This window comes from Salarias fasciatus, chromosome 4 (genome assembly GCF_902148845.1).
Source record: "Salarias fasciatus chromosome 4, fSalaFa1.1, whole genome shotgun sequence".
Taxonomy (NCBI): Eukaryota; Metazoa; Chordata; class Actinopteri; order Blenniiformes; family Blenniidae; genus Salarias; species Salarias fasciatus.
The window spans coordinates 19,204,203-19,227,217 of NC_043748.1; the positions used below are offsets into that span (position 1 = coordinate 19,204,203).

Consider the following 23,015-nt stretch of genomic DNA (forward strand, 5'->3'; position numbering starts at 1 on the left):
GAAAAAAGAACCCATCATATTCACCAGCATTTTCAGAAGGCCGGCTGAACAGAAAGTCTTTAAATGAGAGAAGTGAGATTAACTGTGCCGGCTCGCTGTGTGAATCTCTTCCGGGCTCTGTGCCTGCCAGCGTGACACACATTCCTGCTTGTGATCAAGATGAATCAAAACATGCGCTTTCGATTACACAATATGGTTGCATTGTGTCCAGACGAGCTGGTGTAACAAGTCGATTCCACTCGGCGCGGCGCGAACCTGCTTTGCATATTGCAGTAACGCAGAAGCAGGCGGCGCGGAGGCCAGGCACGCTCTGATTAATGATTACATCTTTTCTTTGCCTTTTGCACCGACCGCATCGACAAAGCAGCCTGTGGTTTGGCTGGCATGCGGTTCATCACACTTACAGAGTCAGTCAATTATCAGGTGGCGACAAAGAAAAAAAAAATCTGTTCTCACTCGTGCAAATGAAGGTTTAGATGCTTTGTCTGTGCACCACACCTCCAGGTTAGGAGAGATCGGAGTTTGATGGAGGAAGGAAACGCCCTGGATGGGTCAGCAGGCGCAGAGAGGACGCCACTCCCGGAACCCAGGCGGGAATATTGTCACTGTGAGGCCCGAGTGCCGAACACTAACTCCAAAAACTATCAGAAAAAATACTAATATCTCAACATAAAGTTAAAACCTTATTGTGCAAAATACAATAAAATATCCACCCCAAAAAAACTCTCCTGGAGCTGTTCGCATGACGCATCTTTTCACAAACTTCCCGGACTTTGAGGCCCTGCCATGCTTGCGAGCTGGTTTTGGTCCACGTGCCATATGTTTTACACCAGTGATTTAAACACTTCAACAAATACTTCCATTTCAACTTGAGAGCTTGTGGGAAACATGCAGACTCCACACAGAAACGACGCAAACACTGAAACCAGTTTCTCATCTGTCTGAACTGAAACGTGACCTTCAGACTTCAACTCACTCCAAAAACACTCAGGAAACATCAAATCAAGAGCAGAAGCACCGATTTCTTTCTATCTTCACTTGTTTCCACTGTTTTGTTCTTTTTCTTTCTCTTTTAATATCTTGTAACCTTCTGGGGCATCACAGACCTTCATCTGGCCGAGGCTGGCCCGGAGCCCAGTCCCGCCCCCACCGGGCCGTCTCCTCCTCCCCGCTCCTCAATGCGCCTCCTCTCCCGCAACAGGGAGGGAGGAGAGAGAGAGAGAGAGAGAGAGAGAGAAACAAAAAACGTGACTAGGCACCCAAAGCGTCCTGTTATGCAACAACTGACCTACTAACATACATTTGGAGACTCTGAGAGGGAAGGAGAGGAGAGAGCGAGAGAAGGAACCGGAGATAAAGACAGAGATGGAGGGAGGGAGGAACTGGAGCAAACATGACATGAGGAGCGCACTAAAACAAGACTCCTGCGTCTACCTGCACTAATCGGAGGGCTGCCGGTCTGAAAGTGACGGACGGAGTGAGAGTGTGTGAGCGAGGAGGAGAAGCAGAGGCGCGCAGCCGATGCGCAAAGCGGATTGTTGGACAGGAGCAAGGTGTCCTCTGTGGATTTTTATTTTATTTTTAGTTTATTTTTTCTATTTACAAAGGTAAGACAATAATATTTACTAAATACCTGGATTATTAGCTAATATAAATATTGAAAATAATTTCAAGCATGGTGTATATTTGAGTGAGAAATGTGTGGCTGTTATTTGTTTTGGTGCGTTGCGTTTTTTTTTTGTTTTTTTTTTTCTCTCAATGTCAAGGCGAGGCTGAGGAGGTCTGGAGGGTCACGGCTGCTGTTTCAGGGGTAGTTTGAGGTTGTGGTTCCTTCAGAGGAATATAGATTAAAAAAAAAGATTTAAAAAAAAAAAAGAATGAAAGGAGAAGGTGCGGTTTGTGGACGCGCCGGACGGGATGATGTTGTCTTACAAGCCGCAGCGTGCCAGTTTGTTGCGCTCACGGCGTCCCGCATATTCACGGATTTTTTTTCCTTTTTTCTTTTTTAAATGCTTATCTGAGCCAATCCGGGTTTTGTTTGTACACCTGCTTGCGTAACGCACGTGCTGCACGTAAACGCGAGTTAACGTATGTAAACGTATGTGGATTCCTGTTGCCGCTGGAGCGAGATCACCGCTGGTGGTTATTTTTATTCATTTCAAGTATTTTTATTCCAGCTGCATGTTACGTTCTCTGCGCAGCCGCATATTTGTCCTCGGCTTCTTTTAGGTTAGTAGGCTAGTCCATGCAGACAAGTAGAAAAAAAAAAAAAAAAAAACCTCACGCTGGCTCCGAGGACACACTTCTCTCCGTCACGTGTAGCTGCTCTTTGTAAAGGTTAACGCGGATGTGCAGCCCTCCGGGTTAACCCTTTAGTAGGCTGCAGCACTCCGAAGGAGCAACAACACACAACCGGAGCGCGCGGCGCCCGGTGGAGGCATCGAGCTCCCGGATTTATGCGCACACGCTCCGGCGTTTTCTACCCTCTCGGAACCGAGCGGTGCCGCGCGCGTTACGCACGGTGACCGGGGAATGGTGAAGTTCACGGGCTCCGGGGAGCGCGAGCCGCGGCCAGGTGAGGTGCGGATCCGGAACATCTGGATCAAATGTGGGTCAGATGTGTGTGTGTGTGTGTGTGTGTGTGTGTATGTGTGTGTGTGTGTGTGTTGGGGGACACACAATGGGAGCGCAGCGCGTGTTTGGACCGGAGCGTGGCGGAATGCCGCCGGTGTTTTGTGAGACGCGGCGGGTGGATTGCACGGCACAGTTGGATGCGCATATAGTCGCCTCGGATGACTGGGGATCCGATTAAATATGCATGAACACGATTTGTCAGACGGTGCAACAAAGGAGACGCACGAGGGGAACATATTTCTCCCTGCTTGGTGAGATTTGTTTGTGGTTGTCTTGCGCGCGCGCGCCCCACCTGTCCGGGGGCGCATTCACTCAACAACACCGTGGCCTTTAATTGAACTTTATTAACTGGAACAACTGTGTCAACTTATTATTTACAGCCACATAAACAACTTCATAGATTTTGATGTTATTTTAAACTTGATTGTCCAGAAAATGCATTTTTTTAAACCTCCATATGCTCATTTTCTCATGATTCTATCACAAACACTTTGACATTTCACAACAATCTGCTGGTTTATTTAATTTGTTTCAATTTCCCTTTTCTGGAAGTCACGGGACAGAGCTCCTCTCCTCCTCAGAGGTGTGATGCACAGCTTGGAGGACATTTTTATGCGTCTCGAGTGCAGGATTTACATACAGCGTGTAGGCAAACATAGGTTGACGGTTGCATAATGAATGAATGAAATAATCAAATTGGATTAAAGAACGGGGGAAGATTATGCAATCGTAGGAAACCCATAGTCTGCGGCTATAAGAGGGGCTGCTCGCTGCTTTTAATGTGCGGCTGCTGCCAATTGGTTGGCGTGCACGCCGGGTCTCTATGCCAGCTATGAATGTAGGTCACATCAGTCCTGTGGGAGGGGAGGGGGAGAACAGGGGATATAGGAGGAGGGGAGGGCGCCGCACGCCGAAGAGGCAGAATCAGAACCAAAATAACCCCCCCAAACCCCCCCACCCCCCCACCATAACAAAGAAACGCAGGCAGTCATGCAGGACGAGGAAACCGGCAGACATGAATCTGATGGTTTCACCCAGTTTCAGGAGTGACACGAATCTGAAACAAAACAACAACACTCCCTTTAGGTCATTTCACCCTCATTGCATCACTGAGCCGGACCCCCGAGACCACTGGTTTAGGCTTAATTAAAGCCCGTCTAAAGCGCACGAATACACACAAAACAAGAAGAAAAAAAAAAGAAAGTGGGGGAAAAATGAGGTGGGAGGGGGAGACGGTGGTCACGGTTTCCATCCTGTCCCACTTTGCGGCCTCTTGACTTTCTCGGGGTTTCCTGGCACATGGGAGACGATAAAAGATGAGGGCCCTGCTTTGTTATTGTGCTGCGGTTTGGAGCCGGCGCAGAGGCGAATTACAGCGTTTAGTAGGCCAAGGGAGCACATGTGACTGGAGCAACACATGGACTGAGTCACTCCGCTGCCCTTTTTTTTTTTTTCCCCCTTCTTCTTTCCCCTCCCCTGGTTTGAGCGAGGGGTGATATGGCCTGTGTGTTCATGGAACAAGGATCCAGCTCGGATAAGGACTCCGCCTTGCTTCGCTGGCATTCTGCCTATAAACCCCAACTCCCCCCCGCCCCCGTCCTTCTTTGACTTCTTTTTCTTGGGAAGATAAAGTCAGCCGCCTCCTCCTCCCCTCCTCCTCCTCCCCAGACTTGGAATTCAAACACGCCCATGACCCCCCCAACCCCGCACCACGTGCCATACATTGCATTCTTCCTTGAAAGGCGGCTGAAGGTGGGGTGGGGTGGGGTGGGGTGGGGGGGGGGAGGCCTGCAACAGTTTCATCACCTTCCTCCGCTCCTTGTATGTTCGACCTGCTCCCATTTCCTGAAACGCTTCACGGAAACACGTGCAGCGGGGCAGTTTTTTTTAAAAAACTCCGTCCACTGTTTCCAAAAGCTCGCGGCAGCCGCTTTTAGACTCTCCCTCTCTCTCTCGGCGGCCGTGTGAGCGGGTGCAGCTCGGATTCTTTCGCCGTGCTATCATTCCACAAGTGCCACGGAGACCTGGCGATGACACGTGAAGAATATGTGATAAATGGAAAAAAAGAGCAATCTAGGTCAAGGAAGGGTGTGCGGTGCGCGGCCGCACGGTTTGTGTATCTGCCCTGGAAAAATCACACGTGAAAGTTTCTTTCACGTTCTGAAAAAGCAGCTGCTTTGTGCCGGGATCCAAAAGCTTGTGAATGGGTTCACTTCACAGACAGTGAGTTACAGACGCAGCACAATCTGATGACCCACTTTCACCACTTCACGTATCTGGCGTGCCTGGGAGGCATCGATCACGGGTATCAAACAGCACGATTTCCTCTTAAGTGGGCCAGACGGGTAAAATAGTGTCATAATAGCCTTTAAAATTAAACCTGAAAGGTTTTTCTTTTTGTTGTGGAGCTCAGTTTACGTGATGAAAATGTCGATATTTTCACAAAATCAGACAATTTGAACATGAAGCAATTTTTAATTCCACTTTCTGGTGTTAAATAGAGTGAAATGAACAAAAAACAACAATTTAAAAATCAATGTTTACATTTGATACCATTTGGCAGCCATGTTGGAGCCTCTCGGGGGCTGGCATTGGGCCACGGGCCTTATGTTTGAACACCTTTCAGAGCAGAACTAATGCAGGTCACTTTGAGCTGCTTGTTTAGACTGAATAATCAACTTTAAGGTGGATTTTTCATGCTTTTGACAAATATAATATCTGCAACTCAGCTTTTCCATTGAACACAGAGACAGTTTCACACTTAATCTCTGTTGTTCAGCAGTATCTTATTCTGAACTGGAGGCTGCGTTGAGCCACAACAGTTTCTCATAAAACATAAAGTACCTTTCCATCTGCTGTAATATCATAAATACAGTTAGAATTAGCTCTGTTGCACATGATGTGCATGTTTTTATGTATTTAGCAGATGTTCAGTCACGCTGTAATCCCTACTGAACACTGAATGTGGCCCGGGTGTTGCGCACACACTGTATCCTCATAAATTATACTGGGAAACACTCGTTTGCGTGTATGAGCAGGAAACTGTGCGTTTGCATTTTTTATATTATTCTGTGATTCTCCAGCTGTTTAGGAATCAAAAGGCTGGAGCTGAAGAGCGCGGCGGCAGCTCATATGATGTTCATCCAGAAGTTTGTGAAAGATAAACAGAGGAAAGGGGAAACGCACCGCTGCGAGTTAATTCAGCAGAAGAGTTGGTTCACGTGCGCGCAGACACAGTGACGTCAATCCACCCGCTTTTGTTGCGGATCCTGGATTTCAGAAGAAGGGAGAGAGAGAGAGCGAGAGAGTCCGATATGATTGGCTGCCCCATCCGTTTCCCCCCTTTTTTTGTTGCTATGGGTGACACATACCACCACTGTCGCAATTGCCACCGGCTTTCTGCCCCTCCCTCCTCTCTTCCCAGCGACTCTAATCTCATCTCCATCCCTTTTCTTTGTTTTAACTCTCCCTCTTTGATTCTTTCTTTGTCTCCGCTCCATTTGTTCTCACCTCCGTCTTTATTTAGATTAATTCTCCACACCTCACCCCCCCCCCCCCCCCCCCCCCCCCCCCCACCCCCCCCCCCCTTTCTCTGCTCGTCTGAATCTTTCCGATCTGCCGTTCTCCCCCCCGTGCAGTTTCACCTCTCCGCCACTCGTCCTGACCTATATTCCGCCGGCAGCCGTTACAGCGGAGGCAGCGTGTTTACAGAGCGCCGCTCGCTCGGTCCCCCAGTTTCTGGGTCAGTGGGACAAAGCTGAGAAAGAGACTCTCGCCTGATTCTGGGCCGTCTCTGCCCGGTGGCCACATGTCCGAGGCTCACGAGGACGACCCGGGAACACTCTTCACAGCCAGAGAACACAGTGACGCAAGCACAAATTACACTTTCAGATTAGATTCAAGAGGAAAGGTGAAAAAAAAAGACAAAGACACACACACACACACACACACAAAGCCCCAGCATGATCTGCTTATGTTTGCAAGCGACGACGAAAAGAAAGTCATTGTTTTGTCAGAAATGCGGCTAAAAAAGCTGCATTGACAGCGGGGAGTTACGTAACGGGAGAGAATAATCGGCACAAACACTTCGCCAGATTATGAGATTACGGATTCAGACAGTGCAGTGGTGCTTATGCAGTCTGTCCCAGGGGTGCAGATGTTGGGTAACACACATTTACTGCAGCATCTGCTTTAAAGACGGGAGATTATTGCAGCTGCATTACGACACACACATTTAGATGCTTGTTTAGGTGTGAGATTTCAATATGCTTTAAGGTTTTTTTTACAACAGGGATTTAATAACAATTTAAAAAAAATTTACTTTAAAAGATATTTGTTGATATGTTAGTTTGACTTGTTTTTTTTCCTTTAAAAAAAGAAAAAACTCAGCAATTCAAATAGCTGTCCCTCAACGACTGTAATCAATACTAAACAACAGAGATTTGTTTGGTGCAGTCTGAAACAATTAGCCTTTTCACAACTAAGAGCATTTCTCTATAAGCTTTTACCAAAAAACTGTTGGACTTTTTTCAGAACTCGCGTGCCTGCGAGACACTGGGGCTTTTGTGGATTTGAAGCATGATGCCATGAACCATTAAATACTGCAGTTTAATGAAAACACAAGTACACCAGCTATTGGAATCTGAGATATTTTAAGATATGTAAAAAAAGAGAACATGATCATCTAAACAGAGATCTTTTCTGTGTTGCACTCTGCTCGTACTTCCTCAATCAGACTTTGCAGGGTGAAGGTAACAGAAGTGCAGAGTCATTTAAGTCAACAAACTCACGTGTGACCTACTTTGTTTTTTTTTTTTTTTATTTCCAGGAAGAGGCTTCACTAATTCCAAGTTTGTCCAGAAACAAACCGGATCTCTTCTTTATTAGTAGGATTTGATAGTAACTCTCATGAACAGTCGGTGATTATCTAGTTCAGCAGGTACTGAGTCACACCCCAATGAGCTCAGGAGACTGTTAAAGTAATTTCAGCACAGGATACAAGTGTTTTTTCTATTTCTTTTTTTGTTTTTGTTTTTTTTTAGAATTTTCCAGGAATCCATCTGCTGGTTTTATTTACAAGTGCAAAATGCACAAATTTCCCCCTTGGGGTGTCACTTCAGGGGGACTTGTTGTGGAGATTCCCAGCCGTATTCATCCTCTGAGGATGACTATTGTTGGAATTGTGACACGAAACCTTCATTCAGTCAGTGCCGAGATATTTCTCAGGGTAAGATAATACTTTGATCTGTAGGAAGAAAGGAGGCATTCATGAATGTCATAGCGTATTTATTCTCCTGTTTCGTTTTTAACAAGTGCACCAATAAACCCTCACTCACTGTGCATGTGAAACTTTGACTTATCTGATCTAATTTCTTGCCATTACACCCAAATATGAAGAATATAGCCGTGTTTTTGTGTCGAGGAGCACTTTCCCAGCTAATTACGAGCTGCTGCATTTGATCTCCATTGTTGAGGAGCTGTCCGACCGCCCCTGTGTTACCCACATCGAGAAGTCCCATGTTTTTCCGCACCTCCCTTCTTTCTTTCCAGGGGCTCTTGACCTATATTTATCAATGCCCCACCTCCCAGCTGCCCCCCACACCTCTAAATCTCCCAGTAGAGCCTCAGCTCCTTTTATCCTTGACCTGCATTACAGCAGATGCCTTTGTCTGCCTTATCTGCTTCACTCGGCATCATTGATTTGGCATTGAGTTGTTTTGGCGAAGAATGCTGCCACATTCCTCCGCGGATGAACGCACGGGTGGGAAGCGGTGTTTGCTGAGGGTGTTTCTCAGAGGAAAACGGTCAATCTTTTCTTTCTTTCAAGAGATCCTCGCCAGCTTTTGCAAACTGAGTCACGTTTTGCTCTGTCTGGCTTAAAATAAACACTCGCATACAGCCTCATTTTCAAGCTTGCGGCATCGTCGTCAGGCTGATGTAACTTTTGTGGTGTAACACTGCTTCACGTGAGCGCTTGCTTCAGTTTCCGTAATCGACTCTTAATTACAAGTTTTGGCTTAAAGCGTGAGCTCAGCCGCGTCGAAATGTTTGACGTTTGCGTGTTTTCAAGTCCGGGGTGGTAAGATGAAACCGGATCATCGGCTTTCCAGTGAACTCATTGCCCGAAACTCAACATCAACACGCCAAGCTAAGGGGTCAGGGGTCACGGGGCTGCAGACGGATCGGATCAATAGAGGGGTCAAAGGTCGACAGGTCAGACAGAGAGGTCGAGCAACCATTCATCGGTTGTCCCAGCCAACAGACCCAGTAAAGGAAATGCCAAGAAACCAGAGGATATAAGGAGAAGTGTTAGAGAGGAAAAAAAAGCTTGAAAATAAGTGCCATTGTGGATTAACGTGTTTTTTTTTTTCTCTTTTATCTCCGCAGACATTCATCTTGCAGTCAACTGCAGACAGAGAGGGGGCGAGCACGAGTCTCCCCAAGAGACTGACACACTGAGGTAGACGGGCCGACCTACATCCTGCTGTTTGTTTGGAGATCTAGGACACGTCTACGCCAGCTCAGCTCCCTGCACTGTTCCTGTGCTCAACCTTCACCAAACCAATAAAAGCAAGAGCGGAGGAAATCAGAAGACATTGAACTGAGATCCCCTCCCTCACACTGAGCTCCAGCTGGGCTTTTCCCGCCCCCCACCGTTTGGATCATTTGGATATCTGAGTCACTTTCTGGCCTTAAAACAGCAAACTTGCAATAAACAGTCCCAGAATTTTGGGAGACGAGGTATTTGCATCACCATCCATACCTCCCTTTGACCCCTAGCCTAGTTCTTGACTCAGTTGCCCGGGCAACGTTTCAAACTGGCTGCCGCAAGACAAGAATGGAAAATCTGACGTCAGCTCTCAAAACGTTGAACAAAAACTCAGGGAATAACCTTAGCTGCCTTGAGACCTTCAGTGGTTATGAGGAGTCTCTTCCTTCTGTTCAAGGGTCTCCGGCACGTCTGGGGCGTCTCATCAAACCCAAGCCCAATATGACTTGCCGACGGAAACGAGAGTTCATCTCCGATGAGAAGAAGGATGCCTCATACTGGGAGAAGCGGCGAAAGAACAACGAGGCTGCCAAGCGTTCCCGGGAGAAGCGCCGTCTCAACGACATGGTGCTGGAAAACCGCGTCATTGCCCTGAACGATGAGAATGTGAGGCTCAAGACTGAACTGCTCCAGCTGAAGCTGCGCTTTGGCCTCATCAGCACTGCCTCCTACATTGAAAAGAGCCAACAAATTAGTGCAGGCAGCAATGCGGGAAACGGAGGCTCCCCGTCGTCATCCTCGACGGCGTACTACTCCAGCGGTTACTCGAGTGGTTCTCAGGTGATGATAAACTCTGATTCCTCTGAAACAGAGCAGTCTGGGCGCAGTGAGGGCCACCGGCAGCTGGTGAAATACTCCCCACGCGGCTCCCTCTCCGACATGTCCGACGGCTCCTCCAGGGACAGCCCGGAGCCCATCCCCTTTGAGATCAAGCAGGAAGGGGACCGGCTGGAGATGGACATCGCCAATGGCACCACGACACAGATTATGTTTAATATCCACCGCGGTCTGGCATCTGTCCCCACACACCACCAGATCCAGCAGCACTCTCAAGAGCTGGAGGCTGCTTATCACAGCCAACAGCAGCAGCAGCAAGAGCAGCACCACGCCCACCAACAGCATCATCAGGAACCCGTCAACTCCATCAACACTGTCACCGCCCCTCATCCGCCCGCTACACAGAGGAGCGTCATTCTGTACGGCGCCAGCAGTGCCTCCTACCCTGTGGACGCCCTGACCAGACCGCAGGATGTCGATCTGCAAGCGGCCCAAAGGCAGAGCAGCGGCGCCAGCAGCCAGGCGTGCATCAACCAGCTGCCTCAGTCCCTGACAGAGAGCCCCGCGGAGACGATGCCTGAGGTGACGACACGGCTGGAGGGGGAGAGCGGAGACTCCCCTCCATACGAGTTCTCAGACAGCCGTAATGAGGCCAGAGATAGACAGGTGTACAGAGTTTGCCAACTTCCCCAAGGACAAGAGCAGCAGCAGCACCAGCAGGAGGGCGAGTCGACCTCCGAGGCCATCCAAAAGCAAGCAGAGGGGATGGACCACTCCCACCTGTACCACCATCTCCAGCAGCCCCATCCTTCATACCTCAGCGCACACGACGAGGAGCCGCCTGTGCTTATATACGAGGGCGAGCCCCGGAGCGAGGCTTATTATCCCGCCCAGTCCTGCATCAAAGACGCCACGTCTAGCGAGGGAGACCCCGGCAGCCCGGACAAAGAGGCCTCCACAGACGACGACGAGTCCCCCTCTTCGTCCTGTTCAGACAGCCAGCATCTTATGGGGGTCCACCAGCCCGCCTCGCCTCTGCCTTCCCAACAGTGCCCTCAAGGCCAGGGTTGGGACCCTCAAGGGGAGGTGAGGGGAACAGCACTGCCCCACAAACTGAGACTCAAACACCGGGCCATGAGCACTGGGAGCAGCAGCGGCAGTGGGGGCAACTGCTCCGGCCAGGAGTCCCCGACCACTCCCCTTTCTGCCACCCCACCTCCCCTCCCCCAGCACGCCTACTTGTCCTTGACACCGCCCGAGAACATTAGGCGCGAGAGCGCAGACGGCGGCTGCAAACAGGTGGCCTCGGGGGAGGGGGCCCGGAAGGAGAGCGGGAAAAAGGAGACAGGCGGTCGACGGAACAAGAGGCAAGATTAGGTGACGTTCACTTTCAGAGCCGGCCGCGGCTCGAATGAAAAGACAATGTAAGAACTACCCTGCCATCATGCCTTTGCCCTATAATCAAACCCCCAATCCTTCAAGCCCCTTGGGACAAGAAACTGGGCTTTTCTACTCCCCTGACCCCAGTGTCACCAAAAAGGCTGGACTTCTTGTAGGGCTGTATTATATGTGTAAATATTGTACAGATTTGTCATTTCTTACATCCTCTCCATACTTACAAAAGCACTTTTGTTTATGTGATGAGAGGAGGAATGGAACTACCAGCTTTTCTACTGTTGTCACCCGATTATACACAAGCAGCATACATCAGCGGAAGCACATTTTGATAACTTGTGAAAACGAATGTAGGAAATTAAAATTTTCAAGCTTTATCAGTACTACAAATTTGGTACATATCTGACTGTAGACAAACATACATACATGTGTATGGCTATCTGCCTTAAGAAAAAATCAAATGCAACCGTACACTGGGGACATTTCCCTCGACCAAAGAAGCACCAACACTACAAACACCAAGTTCCATACCTCTTCCCAGACCCTACCTCTACCGCCCCCCCCCCCCACATAACCATCTCCATAATTTCCTGAAAGATTGCCATCACCTTTATTTTTTAAGCACTTGGTTTGTATATTACTGTGATATATGAATATATGTATCTATTACAAACATATATTTTAAAAAAATAAATTTGAGTACAAATTCACCAAAAAAAGGAAAAAAAAAAGAAAGCGACACAACTTACAAGAAAATCCAAAAGTGACCGAATCACAATTACTGTACAGTCACGTTGTCTACTGTTGCTACAGGACCCATTTGAATTATAACACCTCTCTCTTGATTGTTAAGCTTTAGCATTAATCGGTAGTTAATGCCCTGTTTACACAGAAATGGCCGTCCAAGTCTGGAGCCAACAGCACTGAATGGAGAACAAGTTGTTTTCTGAGGTTAGGACCTCGTTAAAATGTTCGGACTTATTAACCTTTAACCAGCCTTTAAATATTTGGTGGACTTCACCAGCTGCAGGCTTTGAGCCTTTAGTTTGTTTGAGCTTTATCAATCATATCTTGTTGTTGTTACCATTCACTGGCCCAATGTATTTATTTCCCCTTCCTATCCACATGCCCATCACTGTAAAAAAAAAAAAAAAAAAAAAAAAATTAAAAAAAAGAAGAAAGTCAAGAAAAAAGAATAAAAAAAAGCCCACAGGAACATAGACAGTGAATGTGTACAGACATTTTTAGATACATACCGCAGCCTTGAACTTCAACGTAGGAATGGGACGCTCGGGGGCAGATCCAGGAAGAATTAAGTCACGTTCAAGGAAACAGACTACGGTGCACTGAGTTTAGAAAACTGGTGAGGAAAACCAAAAAAACAACAGAATTCCCCATAGCAACCCTTTATTACGGCCCTTGAGTCTATTATCTGATTCAGGATAATTGGGGTATTTGTAGTAAAAGCTAAAAATTCACCTGACCTTTGTGTCAGACCCACAGTGCTCACACCTAATTTAAAAACAAAAAGTCTCTCCCTTGTTTCCCATGAGCCTCCACTGCTCATTTCTGGGGGTTTTCGTCCCTTTCTCGTGGTAGTTCTGCTGGCGGGCAGGGATGAATTGCCTTCACTGGATCCTAACTGAAGTCTATGTACCATGTTTGGCTTTTTGGTGCTTGTGTATAAATGTAAAGTCCCCCCGCCCCTCCACCCCGCCCCTGAGCAACACTGTAATGTTTGTTTCATTGGTTTTATATCCTCTTTTTCGTCAAGGTGACGTTCTGTTTTTCTGTGTCTTCTCTCCTACTGACTGTGATGACATGTAATTGCCTCATTCCTCCTCTTCCTCTTCTCCCACTTTTTTCAGTGTGTATTAATCAGTAATGTTTGTGGTTTTGCTGATGGTTTTAAGAAAAAGACGAGGACGAAAAAAAAAAAAATAAAGTTGAAGACAGGCTAAGGTAGTGTGGTGTTTAGAGACGGGTGGTGGTTGGTCTGGTTGGTCATTACCATCGCTTCCTTTTTGACATGAATATGTATGTAAAGACACTAATGTTCATTGTGGAAGACGGGAGCATTTCAAGAAAAATACAATAAAAATCATGTTGGTTTCTCAACATATCAAGAGAAAAACTTGTCTTTCTGGTATTCTTTCTCTTAGGTTTGCTTACAGACATTTTCAGTTGTATCTTAAGGATAAAACCTTCACCACAGAGATTCTGAATGTCAATCGTATGGGGAAGAAGGACACGTAAATTGACATCGGAGACAACGGAAGTTCGAAAACTGGGGGATAAGACAAGCAGACATGTAAAAAGTGGTCAATCTTTTCAATTTAGACGCAATTGAATCATATGATAAGTACTCCATAGAACTCCATACGAATGCTGAAGTGGTTCATATTCAATTGATTCATGTGTTACTATCAGCGCAGTGGTTTATCAAGGTTTCGGAGTGAATGCAATCCCTTTTAAAGTTATTATAAATATCCTTTTTTTTTCATGTCAAAGGTTATTTTTGGGCATAAACTCGTTACATAATTACAGCAGTAAAGGAACTCAGCATCCATGTGATCGTGAAACATCAAATCTGAACCTTTTCACCTCAAAAGTTGACAAACTTTGGCAAAATTTTATTTTAAAAAATTATATAGTGACAAAGATTGTCAATGAAATAACAAGGAATACAACATTAATTCCAGCAAAGGTCATTTTTGAACAATGTTCAATAGAAATAACTGATCATTTAGCTGTGGTATTGGCGGTATTGATTCTGCTCCATCCTCTCTGGATTATCGACGGCTGGGGCGGCACAAAGCGGAGCGGCGACTCTAATCTGTCTGAGCCCCGGCGCTTTCACTGTCAGCACGCCGGTGGCAGGCCGTGGGCGGCGGCTCGGCCTGGTTCTGCAAACCTCCACGCCGGGATCACCACTCAGACAATAAATCACCCACGGACTGGCATCAGCAAACAGAGTGTATTAATTCAGGCGTTTGGACGCCGGTAATAAAGTTTGCAGGGAATTTAGGTCAGATGTGTCCCGAGTTTTTCCTCGCAGTTCCCACCGTGCGGAGACGGCCTTGTACAGAGCACGCCGTTCCTCACTCACTCTCTTTCTTGGCATCGGAGGCTAATCTGCAAGGAGAGGAGCTTCGCCGTGACACACTGACACACTTTGTCTTGTGAGACCAGAAAACTCCCTGCCAGGCTCGTCTGATGTAACGGCGGCCTATTTTTCTCCGGACAGATGAACTTCTATCGCATGAAAATACCATGGAAGCGTTTCATGGAGTCAGTCAGGACCAACGCTTGTCTCATCTTTAAATCAGTTTGTTTATTCCGACTCGCTCTGCTTGACCTCGCCTGAGCGAGGAGGACCGGGTTTGGGAATCAATAAACACGAGTGAGGCAACGCGGCCACGGAGCCGCCGAGTTCGCCTTTGTTGTTGCAGCAGCTTGAACAGGTGTGCGGCGTGCCAAACGCCATGATTATTTATAGCGGCGCTCCGGCTGAAAAAAAAAAAAAAAAAGAAAAGCTGTACTTGGTGAACCCGGTGGGGGGGGTCGGCCGGACGACGTGATGCGCGGGACAAAGCCGGTGCCGAGCCGGTCTGAGCCTCGGACCGCCGCCGCCACCGCCGCCAGCTCGACTGTCCTGCCAACGTCCTGCCCGAGTCCCGCCGCATTCCTGATGTGTTAGCACAGGAGAGGCTGCGGCGTAATCCCGCCAAAGCCCGAGTTCAGACCCACGGGCTGCACGGGACCACGCTCCATCACTCCTCCATCACTGAACCCGCTGCTACTGTTTCACTAATCTCCTGTTCAACAGAGGAGGCGTGAACCCGGTCCTCCTCACAGCGTCATGAATATCTGCAGAGAATATGCTACGGCACAAAAACAGCCGCGTTTCTGCATATTCCTCCACCTCCCGAGGAAATCCTAACTCGAGGTCAGAGAGTGAATTTGCCCGCTGAGCCCGGTTTGAGCTTCAGACCCGCCCTGGTGTCGCTCCCCGGTTCGAACCCTCCCACACACAGGTTCAGCTTCTCCTGCGGCCTCGGCCCCTTCCAGCCTGTCCAGACCCGTCGGCTGAGTCAGGAGTCCGCTGCATGAATCAGGCTTTACTTGGAAATGCATCAGAAACTTACACAATAGTGCACGTGACACCGGTGCTCCACCCGAACGGCGGCTTATAGATTTCCACCAAGGAAAAAGCTCAAGATGTAACGTCGAAACGATATCCTCACTGCGCTTTGGAGGCCGTTTACACAACAATGATGCTTTTTTAATAACGGCTCACCAGGCCGAACATTTCCAAAACGCTCTGTGGAAAAGGGAAACTGAACTTTTCTGAAAACGCTGCTACTGCTCAAGTGCACCGCCGCCGCAGTAAATACTTCTTCTGAACCAGAATCCCAGAAGCGGCCATAATAACAACCCAACTTCCTCTTCTCTTCACATAAATGTCCGGCACTGGGCATTGTTAATCTTTATGGCACACATAGTTTATCTCCATATCCCTGTTGATCTTCAGCATTGTTAATCTTTATAGTTCTCTGCACGCAAGTGTTTGGAAATGCAAACCATTTGAGAGGAAAACATGAAAACGATGCATCTCCACATGAAACGGTGTCGCGTAGGCCAGACCTCTGTCCACTTTTTTCGTGTTGATGTAAATAAACAACAGCTCTGTTCTGCATTCTTTTCTCTCCTGATCAAAGTTGATGCCATACATTCAGTACAGTCATAAGATTTGTGTCAAACGATGCGGCGTGTCTTAAACATAAGCTTTAACCTCATCCAGCCTCAAAAAGTTTGAATTTTTAAAAAAAACTCATTCCCCGAACATTTATGGCTGAGATTAGAGGATGAATCCATCCTGCAGCATGGAAGCGACTCGCTGAGTCATCAATACCCATGAATACACAGAATATGAATAAATATCTGAAGCACTGAACTGTGTGCAGCACGGTTAGCACACAGCGATCCAACTAGTAACTGAGTCTCTACCGTCTGACACGCTCACGTGGGAAACTCTGACGCTCCTGATTAAACTCTAGATAAACAATTAACCACAGCTGTGGTGTATTTAAAACGAAATGCTTTGTTGTAGCAGCCTTATTGCACAGTTTTCAAAGGCAGCGTCGCACCGCGGCGAACTGCTCTCATTGGTTCCCACCGCCGACCCGACCGAAACGGGGTCATTTCTGTGAGAGCATAAAGGGCAGAGGGCGGAGCGGGAGGGAAGTTAACCCGGCGCACTAACTTGATCTAAGCCTGAAAACAAAGCGCCTCTTTGAGGCCGACACATCAGCGGCCTTCACAATGCACTCAGTCACACACAAGCAAACACACACACACACACACACACACACTCACACACTCACAGTGAGAGAAGAACCGTCATCATGAGAAGATTTGTTGGGTTTTATCAGATGCTCATTGGCCTACTTTTTTTTTTTTTTTTTTATTGCTCTATTAGCCATTTGCATGCGCTCACGTTTCCACGCCAAGGTGACACTCCCTGCATGTGCAGCGGAGGCTCTGGGCGGCGTTTCTGCTGCGTCCTCCGTTTCCCCGATGCGGCTGGAGCAGCCGCCGCATAAACAGGTCAGGAGGAAAGTAGGTCAGGGAGGAAGAGTCAGGGAGAGCGGTGATGGACGGATCGGTGGAGGTTACGGCTCCATCCACGCCGCCGCCGCCGCCGCTGCGGACGCTCCTGGCAAACAGAGCAGAAACAGGGCTCTCGTGTTACCTGGTTCCCCTTCGCACTGGGTCAGTGGAGCGGCAGGAAAGGAGGGACGGGGGGGAAACAGAGATGTGGGACGGTGCAGGAGGCAGCAGGGGGCTGAGCTGCGCCACATGCGCTCGTTTTAAGTCGTTTTAACGTGACCGTGGATGTGTGACCCTGATATTTTATTTTTATCATTATCACTGTCACAACTGTAACTGATTTCTCATTTTTCAGAACTATTTTGTGAGAAGCAACAACCTGAATTTTCCTCTTTTGGAAAAAAAAGAAAGCATATTCTCTTCTACTGTATTATCTCCTCCTCTATGCTGTATTTTATTCTCTATCCTATTTTCTTCAATTCTATGAAACACAAACAGATAATGTGTCAACATAAAAATCACTAAACAGCAAAACGCCATTTTCAATTAAGTGACATTTAATAAAACTGAGAAATAAAATCACATTTGGCATTTTATTGTTATTTAGTAAATAATTAGGATGCTGTCATGTAATAAAAAAAGAAAAAAGCTAAAAAGCCTTTGAAATTTAAACATAACATTTAAAAATTTCAGTGATCTGTTTCATTTAGATTTTTTTTTTTAAATGCAATTCCCACCTTAAAATGAAAGGTCATTGACGTTAGAACTGATGTGTGTAACTTGACCTCTGCTGCAGATTTGGTTCATTTCCAAAACGACACACTGACACGTTTTCCTGCGCGGTCCCGGGGATTTTCATGGGTTCAAACAGAAAGACGACGTCCCCGCGGCTCAGAACTCCGCCCACTCGTCCCATCCCGGGTCAACCGAGCCCGGCGCTCAGGCGCCATGCAAATAAGACGCGGCCTGACCTGCACGCTCGGGGCCGAGTCCGCCGTGTTGTAACAGCTCATGCAAACACACACACACACACACACACACACGGCATTACATGCGGCATGTGCATTATGTGAAGCGGTGATTCAGACGGTTGCACAATCCTGCGAACGCGACCCAAATGTCAGCCCGGCGAAGCCCCCGAGGGGCGAAATTCCCAGGAGTCCGGCGCGCGGCGGTGGAAGTTCACCATTACAGGGTCAGTTAAACTCTGAGAGAGTCAACAAGCTGGAGCAACAGGAACCCGGCGGACAGCCGACCTCGTTCTGAAGCGTGTGATTACAGCACAGTGTGAAACTCACACACTCCGCGCCGACTCTTTCTGCATTGCCTTCTTGAAGAGATACACTTGACCGACCTTTTCTAAAGATATCTGTTCTTACCGCTGCGATATTAGAGCTGCAAAGGAAGCCATCAACATCTAGGTCGCGAGTATAAATAAACACAAAGAGCCCAGCGCGAAAATGAAATTATAATACGTCACGTATTGATTGAAACGTTCCTGTTAAACATTTGCTATGCCAGTGGAAAAAAGTACATGAAGTCCTGAGGCTGCTCTAAAGCCGCTGTCTACTGGCTCTCTGCAGTCTTCACCAAATTAAGAGTAAATAATCATTTTCATCAAAGTGGCAAATGTGAGTGTCAAATAGAAGAACGCAGAGTTTGTGCAGTTTCTGTGTAAACGGACAGCGTCTTCAAATTTTGCTGAAGCAAAAGTGCAAAAACGATGCATTTTCACTCAAAACGCTCTTGTGTCAATGGGGCTAAATAGCTAAAAGGTTCAAAATAAAGAACTCGAACAGCTAAAATGACAAAAAAAACCAATTCATTTTGTGGAAAAAGTCTGTTTTGGTCACAAAGGTTGAAGACTTCTGTCCTCCAGTCAAGAATGTTTGAGGTTTGAGAAGCTGGAAGCGGCTCCAAAGCCGTCGGAGAGACTTTCTGTTCCGCTCTTAGACGAATGTTTACAAATACAATCTGGAACTCTTCCCAGACGCTGAGTCGACTCCAAAGGTACAAGCACAAAAACAACCGCAGGCTAACAGCTAAAGACTTGAGGAAATGACTGGAATTGGCCAACATCTCCGAGACATTGATGGTTTCCACTGAAAGAGAGAAGGAAGCTTCCGGAAACAGGCCTGAATCCCTGCCGAGGACCAGAGAGACAACCGGAGCGTGTTCCGGAGCTGAGAGGGAACAAGCGTGCAAGAAGGTCACGGTTTGTCCGTTGCTTCCTAATGACAGATCCATCAGATGGATTAGAAACAGGAGATTCTTTAAACACTGAAGTTTCAGAGTGAGGATGTTTTTAGTCTTGGTCTAAACGAGCCTCTTATACACAACAATTTAAAACTACTGTTCTTTTTAAATGTATTTGTATACTTGGCTGATTTTCAAAAAGACTTTCAAGAAAACCAAAAGTCAGATCGGCTTAAATTTTTTATTTATTTTTCTTATTTTTAAGTTTGCAAAATGCTTCCACCAGGTAAGGAAGCTGAAACTTTTCCTAAAAAGTTAAAATCACAGCAGTTCAAATTACGGTAGTAGCTCATGTGACTCCATGTGACTCTCACTATCACTTACTATTGTTATAATTATTGTTATTTAAGGAGCAATAAATGAACATTTGACCTCTTTTTTTCTTTCTAGGTCACAGCAGTAATCCATTCATCCAGTGTCACGTTTTAACTTCATTACTGACGCCGGAACTAATTTTTGTGTTTCTGAATGCGACAATGGTTCAAACTGCAGCAAAGGAAGACAAAAAGTATGTCAACCCTTTGGAGTTCATGACTTTTCTGCAGTAATTGACTTTGAAATGTGAGTCAGACACTCAGATAAGATCACAGCCCTCATGGGAAAGATGGATTTTAGGAAGACGTTCTACTGAAGTCATTAATTAAAGTCACAAATGCAAAAGCAATGACCTGCATTGCTACAACTATATTTTTTAGTGACCAAATTAAAAAAAAAAAATTTTTTTAAAGTAACGTCATCATGTTATCGATTCAGTGTATCTTTTCCAGACATTCATCTTTTTTTTTTTATTTGATCAGTTCAATATGATGAAGTTAAATGGACTCGAAATACAAGAGCAAAGAGCTGAGGCAGCAGAAACTTCGAGCAAACACAAAGACAGAGAGCAGTAATTCACGGAAAAGTCAGAGCTGGTTAAAAGTTCATGTAAAGATCCCAAATCGTTTCTATTCTGATATAACTGCTCCGCAGCCGGAGGCTCTCCAGGCATCATTGTGTTTTATCGACGCAGATGTAATAATCATAGATGGCAGCCATAAAAGGATAAAGATATTAGGAAATAAAATGGGTTAAAGGTTGTTTGATGAGTCAGGGGGGAAAAAGGGAGTTATGTGTTACAGCCAGAGGTTTGACATTTTATCTTCAGCTTTCCAACGGTGGGAATGTGACGCTGATGAGGCATTCAGTGCCTCCGTTCACACACACATACACACACAAACACACACACGTGAACTGTGTGAACTGGCCCGAAGCAGAGACTGGTTTGGCCTACATTTAAGATCCTCGTCACTCCTTTTAAAGGTTTTCATCGGACTCTAAGTTCAGACGCAGATCGGTGCGGTTTGAGGTGTGTGTGGTGAAGGTCTGAGTTCAGAGCTTAGTAAAATATTAGTTTTGAGAGACGGAGCATTCGGGAAGTAAATTATTATCTGACCCACTTCGACCGAGGTTACCGTGTGGACAAAAATAGAAGCTACTGTGAAGCAAGTCCTGACGTTTTTAGTTAAACATCACTGAAGGTCACACTGAGGACAAAGCTGAAGAAGTGATAATCAGTGTAAAGTCTCTGAAAGCAGTGTGTCTGTGTGTGTGTTCTCCGTTTATGGGGTGTAATCTTCAGCGTACGGCACAAAGTTAAGTTCTTCACTGCAGATTACAAGCAGACTAAAAACTCTGATCCCCACTGCCGTGTAAACAGACCCACAAAACACAACGCAAGTCTTCCGTTTTCACTGGAAAACATCGTGTGAACGAGGTCTAATGCAAAGAAAACTTCACTGCATTGAATTTAGGTTATCAGTGTCCAGTTAAGTTAGAATTATATCAAAGAATCATTTAGTGAGTGCAACAAAAATAGAATTAATTTCATAAAAACCGTTGACACAGCCCGCTGCACTGCTGTTCAGTCAATGCTGAAAAGAGATGCTGTTGAATACAAATATATGTAGAAAATTCAAAAACTACCTGAAATGAAAACAAATAGAGCTTAAAGCTCATGTAGTTATTGAGTTTGCACCCAATTTTTTTAAAACACAGTAATATTGAACATTAATGTCACTGAATCTCTCACTCACTGCACATTTCCTAACAATTTGACAGCAAAAATGAATAAATAACTCTAAATACATGTAGTCATACGAGGGCGATGAAATATGACCAGTGTGTGCCAGAAAACGCCGCAGAGCTTAATCCTGAACCGCTTCCTCCTGCACGAATATCAGGTGAGAAGATCCCACAAATGCTGCGTGAAATCAAAGCGACACCTGCACTGCAGCGGGATCCCCCCAGCAGGACTGATCATGCAAATGTGGCAGCGAGCTGCTGCTGCTGCTGGCACGCTGGGCGAGCTCTCTCTGCAGAGCCAGCTCATATCAGAAGGGGGTACGGTCTCAGGCAGGTGCGTTCACAGCAGCAGCAGGCGGGGAGTCGCAGGACGAGAGACGAAGCAGGCGTGGAGGGAGCAGAGTGGGAAAAACACCGGGGGGAGTAAAAACAAAGAGCCTGCTGTGTAACAGGCCCCATGGGCTTCCTTCCTGCAGGGCCGCAAGGCCAGCGACGAACTGCAGAAATGAAAGAGAGAAAAACTGCTCGGTATGCTACCTCACTGCAGCCACACCCACACCCACACACACACACACACACACACAGCAAGCGGCCCCACCTGCTGCCCTTCGCAAACAAAAACACAACAGCGGGTTAACTCAAGAATGATGTGAAAGGTGAGAACAACACAAACGCCACAGATACGGTTGTTTGTGTGTTTTCCAGCACTGCCGCTCCACCCAGTCTCCCCCACGCACCACCACGTCTGCGTGGAGAAGCACGGACTCGCACGGCGGGTGACGCAAACACAGACTGAAATCCCTCCAGAGTGTGTGGCATACATCGTGCGTTACGAAACACTTCATCGTTTAGTCTCTAATTACACGTCTGAGGCCGCTGTCTAATATCTAAACTTTCTCAAAACAAATCAGCAGAATAAAAGGATGGAGAAGTGTTCGGCTGCCGGTGGTGGAGCAACATTTTTGCCGGGTGATTACACAACAACCGCAGGAACACGGAGCTGTGCTGCTGCAGTTCGGTATGCGCTGGTGAGGATCCAGCCGCGTGCCACGCCAAAACGTGTCGCACACTCCGCGGCGGCGGCGCAGATTTGCATATCATGTGCTGCGATGCCTTGACGGGAACTCCGCGGGCGTGCGCCGATGGCTACAGTGATTATTTCCAAAAAGGCAATAAAGTGGTTTACGGAAACAGAGGAGGAAAACGTCGCGGCACGTTTCAGAGGTGGGGGGAGGGGGGAGGCAAAGTTCATTGAGGCCACAGCTGGGTGTGCCATAAGTGCAAGGCGTGAAATGCAAGACAACAAACATCAGTGGTGTGCTAAAAATAGATAATGCAGGTAAGAAGACCAGCGAACGTAATGTATAGCTGCAGAGAAGTTGTATAACACAGATTATGTCACATATAAGGTCGATTTTGACGAAAACTGTGAGGCTGAGGTTGAAATGCCTCGAGAGTTGTTCTTAGGGACTGTAGAGAACCAGGACCACTGCTAACGGACTGCCATGTCTTTGTACTTGTGTGCCATCTGTGCCCTGATCCATTTTTTTTTTTTTTTTTTTTTTACAGCTCCTGTTGTCCTCCTAAGGCCACTGTCTCTCTCCGTCTACCGGTCCGTCTCCATTCCAGCCATCACCTCCGGTCATGAACTTTGGATCTTGACCAAAAGAACGAGATCGCAGATACAAATGTCTGAAACGAGTTGGTAGGATCATCTGATTAGGATCCG

At 46.9% G+C, this 23,015-nt stretch overlaps 1 protein-coding gene across 3 annotated transcripts; it reads left to right on the top strand.

Annotated features, from left to right (window-relative positions):
• The first annotated feature begins 1,221 nt into the window (after positions 1-1,221).
• On the top strand, positions 1,222-12,676 carry LOC115387005 (putative uncharacterized protein DDB_G0294196). Of its 3 annotated transcripts, XR_003931330.1 has the most exons (3): positions 1,222-1,584; positions 8,432-8,438; positions 9,022-9,037. XR_003931330.1 is itself a non-coding variant. In XM_030089508.1 (2 exons), exon 2 carries the CDS (start codon positions 9,473-9,475, stop codon positions 11,336-11,338), a length of 1,866 nt encoding a protein of 621 aa, XP_029945368.1. In that variant the 5' UTR covers positions 1,232-1,607; positions 9,022-9,472; the 3' UTR covers positions 11,339-12,676. The 3 variants fall into 3 exon arrangements, 2 of the variants coding, with proteins under 2 accessions (XP_029945368.1, XP_029945369.1); XM_030089508.1 differs by lacking the exon at positions 8,432-8,438 and having other exon boundaries at positions 1,232-1,607; positions 9,022-12,676; XM_030089509.1 differs by lacking the exons at positions 1,222-1,584; positions 8,432-8,438 and adding an exon at positions 2,216-2,575 and having other exon boundaries at positions 9,022-12,676.
• Positions 12,677-23,015: the final 10,339 nt, after the last annotated feature.

Bases quoted from the DNA above. Each gene is read 5' to 3' on its own strand.
- LOC115387005 (XM_030089508.1), top strand. From the start codon at position 9,473: ATGGAAAATCTGACGTCAGCTCTCAAAACGTTGAACAAAAACTCAGGG.